Below are 17,399 nucleotides of genomic sequence, written 5' to 3'. Positions count from 1 at the left end.
ATATTCTTCCAGAAGAGAAAACAGAAGCCCACATTGGTCTTCATAAAGGCTTCATTTATTTATTGCAGTTATTAAAATATAAATAACATCTGTTTTGTCATTTCACATTCACATGTCATACTTAGATAAATTACTTCATCTGTTACCCAGTTCACATATAGAATTTACTTCATTTTATAAATCTCTTCATAATTATTCTGAAAAACACTGCAGCTTAAAAAGTGCTCAGCACAGTGGCTGGTATCTACAATTAGTCATGTTCATCCATATCTTTCTGATTTCTAAAGGCAAAGCAGATTTGACATTTACTTGCTGGCATGACAGCAAGCACCAGTAATTTTTTTGCTTTCTCAAAGCATAAATGTTTTACATTCATACCAGAATTCTTTTTTTTTCATGTTAAGGAAAAGCTGAGGAGGATTGTTTACAACACAAAATTTGTGCTTGATTGTGTTTTGAGGGGGGAGTTCCGGGATGTCCCACGCAAAACCAGAGGGATACGTTTACGCATAAGACATCCTGCCAAGGTAGTTGGCAGGGACGTATCCCTTTTGTCCGTTAGCTTCAGCTAACCACCAGTCCTTATTTCCACCCAGGTCATGAAACTGGAGAATGCGTACATGCTGGTACTCCTGTAAGGTGAGCTCCTGGTCACCACGGGCTTGAAAAGCATACACGGCGTAGAACTGTGGAGAAAAGCGACATAAAAAATATATTAAACGAAACCACGTAAAGTCACTAACCCACTTAATGCAGTTGAAAATGTCAAACCATCTCTCCTCTCAAAATAGAAAAAGAAATTTTAAATGTCAGTTGTATGCAGCATATTAATGTTACTACCTGAAATGTCCAGAAGGGGGCACTGTTTATCAGTGCCACACACTGGACTGTGTGGACAGAATAATTGGGCCCCAGCTGGACTGAGATTTGCTTGTGCTAAAATTGTATGTGTGTGTGTGTGTGTGTGTGTGTGTGTGTGTGTGTGTGTGTTGTTTTTCAATTTCGTATTCAATCATACTAAACTACTGACTGCATACTAACTCAAATGTTTGTATGCCACATACAGTATACTTGAGTTCAACATGTACAAATAAAGAGGTTTGGATGTAGTTACAATGTACTTCCATCATAGCGAAAAACAAAGAATCAATATTATACAAGAACATGGGATTAAAATGTCATTGAAAACTTGCATCATCTCGTATTTCTCTCCTACTGTTCCCAATGCTGTGATTCACCTTGTAAATCATTATTTCTTCAGAGACGAAGGTCAGATGGCTGAAACCATTGTGTTTCTACCTCGAGTGAACTGTTCTTTTTTTCTGAAAGAGCAGTAACACCACTGCAAGCAAAACATTGCCAAGGACAAAACTGTTTACTTCCTCTGGTGTTCTTATAACAACTGTGTCCCTCCATTGTTTTAGGTCTCCTTTGGTGGCATGTTATTATAACCTCAAAAGTAAGGTAAATTATCTACCATGTCAAAGTCAAAAATGCACTTTACTCCAAATTAAGAAACTCTCCTCTTGCCTGTGGTACCTCAAATGTAATTTGTTGCTGCCACAATCTTAGCTTTGTATTCAATAGAATATAAAAAAATCATCAAGTTTTGTCTCACGTTTCTCAAAACATGAAATATTATCACCAGACGCCTTTGTGGTCAATTTCTTACAGACAGATGGGGATTTATTTCAGTCAGAAGAAAACATTTCCAAATGAAACTGCCCACAACAGGATCTGCTGCTATCTAGAGTAATCAGGATAGGATTTCCGGAATGAAACAGGATTGTTGAATTTTTATATGTACTTTTGGCAATGTGAGCAAAGCAGATGCCATCAAGTTCCAGCGCCTCTGAGAGAAGGCAGGCGTATCTGGTGCGCCTCCAAATTTCACAATTTCCCCCTAAAACTTTGAATAATCAACTGCACCTCAGGGGAGAGAAGCAATGGCTGCTCTGTTGAGCACGGGGGTTCAGTTAAATGACACGTGATGTAAAACGGGAAAATATACCAATTAATAAAGATTCAATACACACCTGCTGAGCCGCTATGTCTGTTCCACCTTCCAGGTCCACAGCGCTCTCTGTTTCCCCCTGTAGGCAGGACAGTGTGGAGCTGCTGTCGGTGGTGCTGAGACCAAAGCTGCGCAAGCTGCTGCTGCCACTGCCCGACATAAAAAGGCTGAGGTCATCGAAGTCCTCATCCACCAAGGCAGGCTGCTGCTGTCGCTGATCTTTGGCCATCTGGCCTGACCGCTGCGAGTCCCGCAGCGGGTTGTACTGCTTAAGGAAAGTGGAGTAGACGTAACCTTGGGCACCTGGGAGAGAAACACAGCACAGAGTGGCAAACTGAGAGAACAAGGTTTGCTGCTTTGTTTCAATTCTCACGATTTCGATCAACAATCGGCTTATTTTCTGGAGGCCGGATGTGTCAACACGTGGCACTGGATGTATCGTATTACGGCATTACATTGCTCACACTAGCTTGAACCCACTTACTGGGTTAGACCTGAAGACTGTAAATAAGAGACAAGCGAATTCATTGTGTTGAAAATCAAAAACAACTTCCTGGGAATGATTGTAATCCCGGAGGAGATGACAAGTCTGTGAAGAACGCACTTTGTACAAAGAAACACCACTTTTTTTTTTTTTTTCTTGGTCTAGAGCTCAAAAAGGAAGCTGTTGTTGAAGAATGCAGTGGAGGCAAGCGAACGGTGTGTCCCCAGCCTTGTTTTTGAATACCCAAAGGGAGAGGCATTGTACACTAAGAAACACTGCTTACAACGCACAGTGGTTTGTTCCAAACAAGATCTCGGGCGCCGCTGCGAGATGTACAGAAGAGAAGGAGACAAGCCGTGGAGTGGGGTTCTTGTTGCGAGCCAAATGTCTCCAGAGGCCGCGGAAAACACAGCGGGAACATCGCACAAACATCTCGTGTGCTGAGACAGGAAGTAAAGTTTGCTGCATTTACAGACTATATTTGTTTATAAGGGTGTGGTGTAATGACTTCATTCCCTTTTTTTTATCTTCTTACATAGGTCAAGAGCCACCATTTTCCAACATCCTTGGTCCATACACACATAGTCACACATGCACACACTTGCCTCCGCTATGAACCAGCCAGCGAGTGCTGCTGCCCAATGGGTCCGTGTCCTCCAGCAGGGCCACCAGCTCTCCTTCAAGCAAGCTGAGGTCCTGCTCCTGGCAGCCATTACACTTTCTCTTTAGCTGGTACAGACGGCTCAGAGGGTATTCTGCCAGCAGCCGGGCGCGCTGGTCGTCCGTCTGATGCTGCACCTCTGGCATCTTGAAGGCAACACACCACAGAACAGATCAAGATAAGATATAAGGAATGTGATAAGAAATATAAAACATGTGACTAACACGACCCAACCTTATGTGCTCATGTATGTACAGAAACAAGTTAAGATTTACAATGTCATGGAACTGACAGGTGGGGGCGGGAGTTTCCCGGTGCCTGGTTTGAAGTTCTTAATGGTGTTTGCTTTGATAAGACATAGCTTACAAGCCACCGTCTTCTTCCCCTTCCGGCTTTTCCCTTCAGGGGTCGCCACAGCGAATCGACCTTCTCCATGTAACCCTATTCTCCGTATCATCCTCTCACACCAACTACGTTCATATCTTCTCTCACTACATCCATAAATCTTCTCTTTGGTCTTCCTCGAGACCTCCTGTCTGGCAGCTCCAATTCCAGCATCCGTCTACCAATATATTCACTATCCCTCCTCTGTACATGACCCAACTATCTCAGTCTGGCTTCTCTGACCTTCTCTCCAAAACATCTAACATGCTCTCCCTCTGATAGACTCATTCCTGATTTTACCCATCCTGGTCACTCCAAAAGGGAATCCAACATCTTCATCCCTGCCACCTCCAGCGTTGCTTCCTGTCTTTTGGTCACTGTAGCTTACAAGCCACCTCCTCTGCGAATTTTCTTACCGTCATTTTCTTGTCTCGCTGTCTTTCAAAGCTGACTTTTCGCTCCATTAACTTTTGTGCGTTATCCTTGACGAAACTCATGTTGTTCAGCCCCTCCATGATGCTGCTCTGCACTTCGGCAATGTTCGACAACGGAACCTGGTGGGGAAGAAAAGATTACAGTGTCACAATTTTATCATAAAATACACACACAAATCTAATGTGTCTCATGTGCAGGATACTTACCGGAAGCTGTTGCATGGCCGGAGCGCGCAGTAGTATTTTATTCGTTAACCCTCTGAGTAAGGACACTAGATTTACCACACAGTTGGTAAAGATAGCATAAGCGGCCATGTTGAACCTCTGCAACTCTTCCACTAATAAGGTGTTGAGAGCTTCGTAGTCTCTCCTGGCAGGACCGGACGGGTCCTCTGACACCAGTGAAGGGGTAGATGAGGATAAAGAAGAAGAGCGCTCCAGGCGGCTGCAGTAATCCAGCAATTTGTCGTATCGCTTCTGGATGAGCTTCTGCGGGGCTGTGAACATGCCTTGCAGAGAAGAGACAGGGGCGAGGACCAGGCGCTCCATTTTCTCTGTCTGTGAGAAGTTAGCGAAGCAATAAATATAAATAGCAATACACGATGTACTCTGAAATGTCTCAAAAGTGATTTACTATTTGTAATCTCAACATAAAAATTGTAAGAGAAAACGGGATCGTATTTTTTGTGTGTGTCGGTTTTTTTTTTTTTTTTTGGCTTGTTTGTGATTTAGTAATGCAAGCAATTTGAGAATTCAAACCAAACAGACTAAAATGCAACCCCCAAATTAACCCTAACCATATAATTATAACAAAGCCTCATCACCTATATTTTCTGTTTATACACTAAAATAAGCTACCATTTGTGACCTCATTGATTTATAATGAGGGATCGTGTCATGTATTCCAGGATTAAGTTTCATCATTTACATTTGCTCATTTCCTATTCTGCGCAAATAATGACCCAATGAAATCTATTTTGGTTACCAACGTCATATCGTCTCGTCGTAAAGAACACCTTGAAATATCGTTACAGCTTACAAAGGAGGAGATTAATACAAGTGTGAGTGGCTGATGATTCAGTTAGAGGGGGGGGATTTATGAAAAAAAGCAAAACAAAAACAAGACAGCAAAGTAATGAGAACACGAGTCAAGGTGACACCAGGACAGGGAGGGAAGAAGGGGTGTCAGTGCAACGTACTGTGAGGATAAGGAAATCATGTTTTGTCATTTCAGGAAAAAAAGCCATTCTTACAAAGTGCTTATAGGGGTCGCCGCCATTGTTGTGTGATGAGCCATTTGTGCCATCCCTGATGACGTTTTCCAAGTCCTTGACAGTCTGAACAGCTACAGACACCATCTCCTGCAGGAGAAACCAAAGGTTAAGCTCCGAATTTCTACAGGAGCCTTTAAACAAGCCAACACTTCACATTTCTCCCAGGAGGCTGAGCTGCTAACCTGTGCCTGCTGCAGATAACACTGGACATTCTTGACCAGCAGCCTCACGGCTTTCTCCAGACTTCTGAACAGCTTTTCCTCTCTGTCAAATACTTCATCTCTCACCTAAAAATAAAAATAAAAAAGATCATATAAACTAAATCCCCCAAATTTCTGGTTTTGTCAACAAATTTTATGCTGTTTCATTTGTATTGTAATTCAGATTTGCTGAGAAGTTGTTGCCTGAGCAGGAGCTTTGTGCTCTGATCAGTGGCTGAAACAAGATATACTTAGCTTTGCTTTGACTCTGTACCATTAGAACAGAAGTTTAGATGGAGGAGGGAAGGTTCGTCACAGCGAAACAGAATATATGTGTGTGAATGAGGGGAACCCGGCTGGAACGGTGAGGCTACAGGGAGTGGAGATCAAGAAGTTGGAGGATTTCAAGTACTTATGGTCAACAGTCCAGAGGAACGAAGAGTGTGGGAAGGAGGTTCAAGCAGGTCGGAATGAGTGGAGAAAAATGTTGGGGGTTTTATGCGATAGAGAACTATCAGCCAGAATGAAAGGAAAGGGGTACAAAACAGCGGTGAGACCAATGATGCCGTATGGCTTAGAAACGGTTACAATGACGAAAAGTCTCGAAGCATAGCTGGAGGTTGCAGGGATAAAGATGTTGAGGTTCCCTTTGGGAGTGACCAGGATGGAAAGGATCAGGAATGAGTCTATCAGAGGGAGAGCATGTTAGATGTTTTGGAGAGAAGGTCAGAGAAGCCAGACTGAGATGGTTGGGTCATGTACAGAGGAGGAATAGTGAATATATTGGTAGCCGGATGCTGGAATTGGAGCTGCCAGGCAGGAGGTCTAGAGGAAGACCAAGGAGAAGACTTATGGACGTAGTGAGAGAGGATATGAAGGTAGCTGGTATGAAAGAGGAGGATACAGAGGATAGGGTTAGATGGAGAAGCTTGATTCGCTGTGGCGACCCCTGAAGGGAAAAGCCGAGAGGGGGAGAAGAAGAACAGAAGTTTAGATAACCGCAGATAATTGTGACATTCTAGTCTTTTACCTGTGGTTCAACTCCGGTTAGGATTTTCAGATAGCCAGCAAACCTATCGCCTTTCTTCCTGATGGAGTGAATGTTGAACTTGTGAAGTTTGCGCAGCGTTCCTTCGTCTTCTAAATTCTTGTACTTCATGACTAAATCAAATCAAAATTGGACCACATTATTAAAATAATGTTTCATATGTTACAGCTTGAATGCACCGGATACTAGATCATTTAATGTAATATTATGCAGTGATATTATCCCTGAGTCTTCCAAGCTCACCTATATCTTTGCGCCTCTTGAACTCATTGATGTTGACATTTATTATCTTGGTTGCAGTGAACGCCTCCTGCAGCGGGCAACAATCGGGGTGGTCTTCGGGTGTGGCCTGCCAGAGCTCCCCGAGCAGCAAGGGGTACTTCATGATCCTCTGGACGGGTTTGATGAGCAGAGAGCCCATGTCCAATAAGTTAGGCTTTCCCCTGTGACAGTCAGAATATTTTCATAATAAAGAACAAAGCATCACCATCAAGAGAGTGAAATATAGGCAGAGAATCAGACCTGCGACAAAACAGTATGTTTTATCGCCGGATACTTACTCTTTGTCATAGATTTTCCTGTAATCCAAAAGGATGAGGACAACATTAAAAATGACCTGAGTATGAGGAAGTTAAGGATCATTTGAAAAATGAATGAAGTGTCGGGACATACTTCAGCGCTAATGTACATGTGGTGAAATGCTGCTTTATCTCTTCCTCCTTTTCGTAGGATTTCAGCGACATGTTGGCGTCGTTGTGGTGGTAACAGTAAATCTTGTACACGTCTTCTAAAGCCGCTTTCATTTGGATGAATACTCCACCTTCAAAATAGTCAAGACATGTTTGATGTTGTCAACCAGAGCTCAAAATGCAACTAATAAGTGACTTGGGCAGTTATTAGCTGCGAACGGGATATTACCAATAACAACTGCCTCTGGGTCGGGGTCTGCCACGGCCTCCTGTAGCCTGTGGAGCAGATCAGCCGACACCTCGCAGACCGTCTCCATGTTGGTAAACAGCCGGTCTGTATCTACAACCTGAGTGTAGAAAGACAAGCTGTACCGAGGTATGGATTGTGCAAACAGCAATTGGAATAGTAAAATATGACTGTCTGTCAAAGTATGTTTACCATTAAAGTGCATTATTGGATCTGTTTAAATTTGATTTTGTTAACACAAACATCCCGGTCTGAGAAGTGATTGATAGGTCTTTTTTTTTAATATTTTGTGTAAACATATGGATTCATATTTGCTCTGTCAGATCCGGATTTCTAGCTTTCATTTGCTAAATATGGCCTGGAGAACCCTGATTTGCTTGGCTCTGACTATTCCATTTACATACAATGATTGATTATCGATAGTGGAAGGACGCTATTCACCTGCGTGTTTCTTAGAGGTAGAACCACCTCTCTGATGCACAGCTCCAGGTCAATCAGATAGTCTTTTTCCGTTTGCACGAGCTCCTGGGCGACCTTTGCCCTGCGTTTCATCTTTCTCAAACGGACTTCCTCTGGGTCGAGTGCAGGAGAGGAGGGCGCAGACAGGTCATACGGCGTCATTTTTTCTGAGGGACAAAACAAAATGCCGTAAAAAATGACCATAGGTGTGAAACAGGTGTGAATAATCTTAGATGCAATTTGCGGGCGTTCAAATCAGATAATGGAGACATCCAGCATTACTGGCTTGTGGCACACGCAGAATGTTTTTGCTAGAATCCTGTTAAACACCCCGGTGATGTGTGCTTTGCTAAACACACACTCTTTTAACACATCCCCTTGATATGTGAGCAGCCAGCGATATTTCACAGTAATTATTTTGACTCAAGCGCCAAAAGGCCTCACTTAACATGCCAGTCAGGCTCACTGCTCTTCTTTTTTTTATTGCTGCGCCGCCAGGCTGCTGTGTGCTTTGCATGGTATGCAAGTGTGTCTGTTCGGGGAAGAGGGATGCTTCCTCACTGCTTAATCTGCGCTACACCATACTTCCTCCTCTGGGGAAGTAGAGATGAGGGGAAAGAGGGAGGGGTGGAGGAAGGGAAATATAAGGCGGCAAAGCCCGTGTCAGGTTGCGGAACTAATCGTGCCGATGAGGTACGGCACTGGCGTGCTCAGGCATTCCATCTGCTCGGGCTGGGGGTGTGAGGGGAGTGGCAAACACTGATGAACACACATTTAAGAGGACACACACACGCACAGAAGCATGCACGCGCGTGTGCGCCCACACACACATGCACCCCCACATACAAACAGATGCTATTTCACAAAGAGTGCACACAATCATAGATACGCATTTTTTTCACACAGTTTTAGAGTGGCGCATCAGCCTGCTTATACCACCAAGGAGCTGAACAAATATATACCGGTGTGTGTATGTGTGTGTGTGTGTGTGTGTGTATGTGTGTGTGTATGTGTGTGTGTGTGTGTGTGTGTGTATATATATATATATGAGATTTTAGTGGGTTTCTGACTGGCAGCAGCTCACTGATTAAATCAGTTTATAATCTGGCTTTAAGTTTGTAACATAAAACAAAACAAACAATTTTATTTGTCCTCAATGATTTTACATTATTTTCATCTGCTAAAGTTATCCTAATCTTTTTTGGTTTGTTTTAAACATTTAATTAATAAATAATCAAATTCATAAATAAAAAAAAAGTTTTTTGTTTTTTTTTAATTCTTTTTCATTTTATTCTTTTTGCTACTTGAAGCACTTGGTACTTAAGGGTTTATTTGCAATGAAAGTGTTACGGGATCAGTTCACTCCCAGAGTGTTTACTTATGATTTCTACCGTTCTGGATAATGATTAGTCAAAAATCCACCATTTGTACTGAAACCTGCTATTTATACAATAGAGTGTTGGTGTCAGACCTGAATTGTTCATACATGATGAGATAGTCAAGGAAGGTCATGGTCAGGGAAAACAGGTTTGAACATTCAGTACAGTGTTGCTTTTCTGTGAGAGCCTGTAACCAACTAACCACAGGCAGACATAAACAACCAATGATCTGACACTTTAAAAAAAAGGAGAACCTGATCATCTGCCTGATGGTACTCATTATGGAGAACTATTGTAGTCATAAAACACAATATAAATGTAATCTTATTTTAATGTTTTTCATATTGCTTAGTTCAAATTCTGGTGTCCCAAATTTGGCATAAATACCTTGAATCCTGTTAAAGAATTTTTCACCTCAATAAAACGTGTGTGTACGAGACCCTGGCATGAAAACGTACTTAACACAGAATACTGAATGTCAAGAGGCCACAGGTTATACAACATTTAACTGTTAAGTCACTATGAACGGCATTCTCTCATTACTCAGCATTACTATTACACAGAATAGTATTCGCCTTGGAAATGTATTGAATGGTGAATTGCAGAGACATTATTTACTTTCTTTAACCAGAAGTAATGGAAAATAGGATTATAAACCCATAAAACCTAACTGAAAGGAGCATTAAATTTGTATTTCAGCAATCTTATACAGTGCTGTGTGTCAACATACCAAAGGTCTCAATTAGAAAAGTGCCTGTATTGAAGGATTGTGCATATTAACTTGGTGACAGAATTTAATGTTTATTCAATTTGGAATTTGACCCATTCTACCATGCATTTAGCATTTTCCCTAATCTTCGGAGGAATCCATGCACAATCTGAGTAAATTTCATATTCTTCTTTTTTTATGTTGTGCTGAATTGTTTTTTCCGGTGTGGCCTTGAAAACTCCTTTCATTATAGCAAGAATGTATTTCAGTTTTTACATTTCCTACCGGATCTGAGTTAGTGATTTTTTTTTCTTCCCCTAGTATTATGTTTGGTGAGCTATGTTGCCAGCATAGGAGTTCCCATGAAAGTGGATACTGAGCCTTTCACTGCTCAGACCATTGAAAGGGATCTGAGAGCCAGCCCATACAAAGAAAAAAAAAAAGTATCATATATCACAATGCAGAAAAATGACGTGTCAGACTTGGCCACACCGCAAAGTGCTGAGCACAATTTTATCAAATTAAAAAATAAAAAACAAAGCACAAAATTAATAGTTAAATGTTTCATTTTAACAAGTTGGGCTTGTGCATCTTATAATTTGTGTCTCACTTCTATACAGGAGATCGCACTGATTTTGCTTTCTTTGACCTTAATTACAGTTTTATTACACTGCATGGCAATTTGAATGCCTTGTTTTATGGAACATGAAATACAGACAGATCAACCCTGTCTGAAAGCAAGATATTGTTAACAATTTCTCTCCCTCTCTCCCTCTCTCTCTCTCGCTCTCTCTCTCTCTCTCTCTCTCTCTCTATGCGTGTATACCGAAATACATATACAGTTTTCATACCATTTTTGTAATTATCACTGAAATGATGATTTTTGAGATATGTGTAGTATTCTATTAAAGAGATATGATGGTGATGCCATGTTGCCATGCTACCATGGCCCTCTGACTTGAACAACCTGTCTGACAAGCACATGAGAACTGACTGTCAAGCAGCAGCTCACATGCTTCCTCTCTCAGTGAAGTCATCGTTCCGTCAATATTTACAATGGTAATACCCCTTTAAATATATAAAACTGCTTGTCATGTGTGAGGCTTGAACTTAAGATGTTTACTGAAAACACCCTGGTGTTTTTCGATGCACCCATGCAGGTTAGTCAACAAAACAGAAAGTGCAAATGAATAGAGAGAGTCTCTATTCCAAGTAAATAGCGCTGCAGCTGATAAGGCAAGTTTGTGTGTGAATGTGTGTGAATTTGTGTGTGTGTGTGTGTGTGTGTGTGTGCATGCGCTTCATTACTCATTTGGAATGAGGGTTGAATTGCTCATGGAAAGGAGGAACGAGTGGGACAGGAAAGCCAACATGCTTCAGCATTTTTTAAGTAGTAGCCCCAGCTGATAGTCATTCAGTCATTTCCCTGAACTACAACATTCCTACAACATTTAACTTTAAGGAGACTGGAAGCCAGTTATTCAGAAAGATGAATGTACCGTCTGTCTGAAGTGACTAACAGCATACTGTAATAAGGTGCTATCTAAATGTGTGAATCATCACGCATTCTTTTAATGTTATAATATTACTCTAACTTCTTACACCAACTACTAAAAAAGGTCTTTCTTATAACAGCTGAAAGGGACATCTAAGATTATGCAGCTGAGACATCTTCAAACTTTCCTTTATGATCAGGATGGAAAATTGTTAATCACGTGTCACCGGGTCTTGTTTACCATCCGGTCTTGAACGCTTCTAAAGCCACTCCTCTGTGCCTGACTTTGGAGCACATTTTGCATATGTGGCCCCATCCCTATGGGAGTATCTCTGGCTCACCACATAGTAACACAACAGGTGCCCGGCACCGATGCGGTGCACTGCTGTTTTGTGTTTGCATTGCATTGATGCCCTAAAGCCAAAGAAGTTGCTCTTGATATCAATCCATCACGGAAAAAAATGTGTGAAAAAAGTACAGTATAAAGAGTTGAGAGACTTTTCAGTGCTGGCTCATATGTGTAGATTGTTGCCATAGTTTGACCCCTGGGGAGGTCATTAACCAATGTACCTTTAAGTTTAGCGCTGTACTCCGTCTTGTCAGATTGACTCCTCCTCACCAATGTCCCCAGGTTGATGTCTCCTTTGCCCATGTCATCAGCCACGACGACAGTGTCCGTCTTTCTCCTCTCCAGGTATCGCAAGAACACGGGCCGGTTTCTCCTCTTGATCACTTTCTCCTTGTCCTTTTCCTTGTCCTTATCACTCACGATGGCCTCTTTGAGATCCATGGCGGGGCCGTCGGTTCCTGTGTGTTAGTCAAGAAGAACAGAATGGGGAGAGGGAGGGAGGCAGAGAGCCTGGGAGGTGTAACAGGTGCACTGTACTCTGTGCAAGGCTCACTCTGCACAGGTAATGTAGCTCCTCCTGTCTACCTGACATGAGAGTTCTGTGACCACACCTCCCCCACTGCCATGGTGCACTTCTTCCTTTTACTCCACTATAGATCTTGACGGGTTGGACAAATCACCAGTCTACAGGGTAGCTTTTTTAACTTGAAGACATCACTTGACTAAATATTATTACAATACTAAATACATGACTATAAAATAAGACTTTATCGGTCCCCATAAGAGAAATTCGCGGTGTTACAGCAGCACAAACTAAAGTTAGAGAATGTTTGTGTACATATAATAATGATTGCCACATAGGGTAACATTGAGAGTAACAAAATATATGTATAATAATAATAATATATGATAATTGTTGTTTTTCTCATTGTTGGAAATTGTATCAATTCAAATAAATGCTTTTCTTGGCACAATTTCATTTTCGTTATTGAAAAAAAAGATTGTGATACTGCCACCTTAACATGATGGAGGAGTTTGCGCGTCCCAGTGATCCTGGGAGCTATGGTGTTGGGGGCTTTACGCCTCTGGTAGGGTCACCCAAGGCAAATAGTTCCCAGGTGAAGGCCAGACAAAGTGTGGCGGTCTGACCATCAGCAGTTGGTACATGGACTGTCACCTCTAGTGGGGAAGGAGCCCGAGCTGGTGCGCAAGGCTGAGAGATTCCAACTAGATATAGTCGGACTCACCTGGACACACAGCATGGGGCCTGAAACCAGGCCTCTTGAGACGTGCAGGATACTTTTATACTCTGCAGTTGCCCCCAGTGAGAGGTGCCGGGCAGGTTTGGGCATATTGATTGCCCCCCCCCCCCCAACTCGGCACCAGCACCAGTACGTTGGGGTTCAACCTGGTGGACAAGAAGATAGGCTCCCTCTGCCTTCAGGTGGTGGGACGGGTTCTGACTTCTTGCGGCTATGCACCCAACAGCAGGTTAGTTTACTCACCCTTCTTGGGGTCCAGATAGGGTCCGCTAGATGGCGCTCCTATTAGGGACTCCCTAGTCCGACTGTGAGACTTCAACGCTCCCGTAGGCAATGACAGTGCGACTTGGAAGGGCAAGAGTGAGAGGAACGGCCACTCAGATCTGAACCCGAGCTGTGTTTTGTTACTGGACTTCTGTGCTCGTAACAGATTGTCCATAACAAACACCGTGTTCAGGCATAAAGGTGTCCATATGTGCACTTTGCACCCACGCACCTTAGGCCACAGTTCTTTGATCGACCGGACTTGTGGTCACATGTCCTGGACACTCGGGTGAAGAGAGGGGCGGAGCTGTCAACTGATCACCACCTGGTGGTGAGCTGGCTCCGATGGTGGGGGAAGATGCCGGTCAAACCTGGAAGAACCTTGTAACGTGAGGGTCTGCTGGGAATGGGGTCCCCTGTCAGAAGGAGTTTCAGCTCCCACCTCCAGCAGAACTACAACCACGTCGCGAGGGAGGCTGGGCACATTGAGTCAAAATGGGCCATGTCTGGGCCTCTCTGCTCTGGCTGCTGCCCCCGCGACCTGCCTTCAGATAAGCGGTGGAAGATGGATGGATGGATGGATGAATACTGTAAGTATAAACATTACATGTACAGTAATTATACATATGTAATAATGTATACAAATAATTCAGTATGATTGTTTTTTCTTTCTTGCTTGTGGAAGGTCTCATTGTTTAGACCAGATAGTTTCTTGACTTGGGTTGAAGCGATCACCTACCATCAGAGGATGTCTGAGAAAAGTTTTTCGGGACCAATTGGATTTGCACCTCATGGTCATCTTCTTATTCAGTGACTTGTCACGTTGAAGAGCATCTGTTGAGTTATAGTACTGCTACCTCTGACCTCCTTGGTTCCTCAATTCTCCTCACCTTTAAACACATATTAAGTTTTTTAGCATTTTATCACTACACGCCCCTCTGGGGCTGGCCTGCTACAGGAAGATCACATGATTAGATGATGATGTCAAAAAGCTTCAAAGAACCCCTCCCTCCATCGTCTCTCACACACATGCACACACACACACACACATAAACACTCAGCTGTGATGTCATTTAACACGACACATGTTCATCAACTGCTTGCCTAGTCTGCCTTTTTTTCTCCAATGGTGTATCTTTTCCAGGGGTGTATCTTTTTAAGACTCAAATTCTACTGGGTGCATGAAGAAATACACAAGATGCAGAGAATATTCGACTTTCCTGCAATCTGTGGACTTTTAAGTAATGAACAATTCAGGACCCCTGTTCTCATTTCAACGCTTGGGAATTCTTGCTGGCCTGTTTGCAGCCATTTGAGTGACTTGAAGAAACAACATCGTTCTGATAGAGGAAGGTAAAAATGCAAGCCATACGTTGAATGTATTTCTGACAAAAGAAAAGTGGGACGTATAGACAACATAGCAAGAAAGTTTTTTTTTTTAAAGTAAGAGATTCAGGTGCAACAGATGATGGCAACCTTGTTAGCGAACAGAGTTAGCTATTCACAATGTTATGATTAATGGAAATTGCACCCCAAGTAACCCACAAGTCATGTTGCGCATCAGCTGCATGCAGTGTACATTTCAGTTAGATAACAGAAATGAAACACTGAGCAGGCAATTATTAACTGCTGCAGAATGTAAATTATTTTTGAACAATACCCAGTAAACACTGATGTCCGTTCAGATTTCACAAATCTGATAAATTACTAGTTTTCAGCTGTTCAAATACTTCATTTCTTGCTCAATAAAGTTTTTTTTTTAAATAAGATTTTAAAATGACGTTCATGTCAAATATTAAATGTAGACAGGGTGGTAACTCACTGACTCTGAGAAGCAGCAATGATGGCAACCAGATACTCTCTTCCTTTCCAGAACGATGAATGGATGCATTTGCTCCCTATTGAACTACATGGAATGAGCGTTCCTATTGTGTTTTCGGATCACCATCAAGTGTGCTATTACACATGATGGGCCTTACGTGCGCATTAGATGGTCACCAATGAGTAATTTGCCTGCTACCTTTACCATGCGAATACTGAAGCGGGCATGTTAAAAAAGAAAAGGAAATTACTTTAGTATTTACTTTCCCTCATTAAACAGGCTGACAGCATTAAACTCTATTGACGACAGCAATGTTTGTCGGCGTCTTCCGTGTTATGTAACTAAGTCAGGACATTATACAGAACAAGCACATACCCTAAACAAACATTGTCAGCTGGGAATATTGTCCCTGTGGGTGTTTGTGTGACAAGTCGCTCAGGGTGTCACTTTGCTTGCCTTATTGAAAGAGACACGTGTGCTCATACAAATTCTTAGATATATTAGGCACTTATAATTTTGTCTTTAAATGCTGGCTACCCCCCTCAGTCACAAGAAAACTAGAACAAGCTTTTACTTTAGTAAGACAGAAGAATGCAACTACTTTAGATGTAATTTTTAGTTTTAAAATGGATATGTTATATGGGATAGACTATACAGTCACACATTTGGCATGATCCTCTTGCAATGTAAAAGAAAAAAAAATCTGCCATTTGGTTGGCGGATTTATGTGTATGGCATAATGGGGGGAAATTCTCTTACTAATTGACCATGGGGCAACATCACCACATTTTTATTTCATTATTCATCAACCAAGATGTTATTTTTTAAAGTGCTCTGTATGTATGGAATTCAATGCACATCTTTTCTGCACAGAAAAGGGATTCCCACGCTCCACAAGGTTTCCCTAATTTTTCTTCTTACTAACTTTCTGGGGAAGGTTTTGCTTATAGAGGGACTGGGGGGCATTAGTTGTGTTTTACTTTGAGCATGGAAGCGATTTGTGAAAATGTTTCTTCAGATACAAGGAGAAAATAGAAATGGTGATCAATGGTTTGGAAAGATAAGTCCAATTTCACTGGCAGTGAAATTATCAGCACTGGGATGCACATTTTCATGTCCTAGTGGGGGGAGGGGTGTCCTGCTAGAAGTTTACGTTTCTCAGCCTGAGAAGAAAGACTTTTTCCTTTCGACTAGGAATGTGAGAATGTTGGCATGGGTGATGGTGCAAATCTTTGTTCAATACTATTACTCACATTAATGTTATCCATTTCCAATTCTATAAATCTTCAGTTAAGCCAAAACTGGCATAATGTTTTTGTGCAATTGTAATCAAATGGTTATGAATTAACATTTATATCTAATGTCATCACCTACGGTACAGCCTAATATGGTTATTCACTCAAAACAAATGTACCTATGACCTGAATCACACAAAAGATGGGAATTCTTATTTTCACTGTGAAAATCACAGCTCTGTGGCAACAGTATCAAAAGCAAATATGGACTTTTAACAAACCACCTTTTTATGGCTGCTGATGATATCATTTGTTTGAACTAGCGAAAAAGAAAAAGTATGCAGAGAGACACAAGGTTATTTGTTTAAGGAACAATGGATACATATGAACTTTGATCTCATTAGGAATTGTGAAGATTAGCTGACTGCCCACGCTAAAAATAGCATTTTGGCGGGTCTCTAAACAAATTACAGATAGCATCATGCAATATGTGCATGACAATATTGGAAATTTAGAAGGTCATGCAATTGTGTTGATCCTATTTCATTATTGAATATATCTTATTATTGTTGTTTTTACTGTAGCCTCTATATAAGTCGAGGCAGCAGTAGCTGTACTAGCTGTAGTAAGCCAATAATAACTTTCAGGATGAATTTTCAGTGACATCTCCTTGTATATTTTGATAAATAAGAAAGAGTTTAATAAATAAACAAGATCAAATTGATTTGGAAGCTAGGTGGCAGTAAAGTAGAGCCTCTGATAGAGCGCGGCAAGAGGCTTTGGAGTGTTGTATAGAAAAACGACAGACACAAACATCTGGTTTAACTAAAACCATCATCTAAATAAAAGAAATAAATAATACAATCTTAGCAACAAGCTGAACAGCATTTTATCTGAAATTACAGGAAATATTTAGATTGTAAAACTAGAATATGTACTATAGTTATTGACAATGCGTTTGCATTTGGAGTCCTTTTTTTGGACACCCTT

General features: G+C 41.7%; 1 protein-coding gene across 1 annotated transcript; it reads right to left on the bottom strand.

Annotated features, from left to right (window-relative positions):
- Positions 1–33: 33 nt before the first annotated feature.
- On the bottom strand, positions 34–13,555 carry arhgef38 (Rho guanine nucleotide exchange factor (GEF) 38). The gene is made up of 15 exons (XM_086157236.1): positions 13,332–13,555; positions 12,048–12,284; positions 7,877–8,061; positions 7,418–7,535; positions 7,172–7,319; positions 7,060–7,077; positions 6,743–6,942; positions 6,482–6,612; positions 5,434–5,538; positions 5,231–5,338; positions 4,185–4,535; positions 3,960–4,097; positions 3,104–3,305; positions 2,037–2,317; positions 34–686 (listed from the first exon to the last, which is right to left on the bottom strand). The coding sequence occupies exons 1-15, from the start codon at positions 13,525–13,527 to the stop codon at positions 504–506; spliced, it is 2,601 nt and encodes an 866-aa protein (XP_086013362.1). The 5' UTR covers positions 13,528–13,555; the 3' UTR covers positions 34–503.
- Positions 13,556–17,399: the final 3,844 nt, after the last annotated feature.

The sequence above is a fragment of the Fistularia commersonii genome, chromosome 12 (genome assembly GCF_037954325.1).
Source record: "Fistularia commersonii isolate RoL2024-O1a breed Wild chromosome 12, RoL_Fcom_v1.0, whole genome shotgun sequence".
Taxonomy (NCBI): domain Eukaryota; kingdom Metazoa; phylum Chordata; class Actinopteri; order Syngnathiformes; family Fistulariidae; genus Fistularia; species Fistularia commersonii.
Note: the sequence above shows the minus strand (reverse complement) of the source record. Positions and strands in the feature narration are given on the sequence as shown.

Excerpts from the sequence above, each read along its gene's own strand:
- arhgef38 (XM_086157236.1), bottom strand. The coding sequence starts at position 13,527 with ATGGACAATCTGTTACGAGCACAGAAGTCCAGTAACAAAACACAGCTC. Across the intron at positions 7,536-7,876 it reads TACCTCTAAGAAACACGCAG|GTTGTAGATACAGACCGGCT; the intron begins GTGAATAGCGTC and ends TTCTACACTCAG. Across the intron at positions 3,306-3,959 it reads AGCGAGACAAGAAAATGACG|ATGCCAGAGGTGCAGCATCA; the intron begins GTAAGAAAATTC and ends GTTGCCTTCAAG.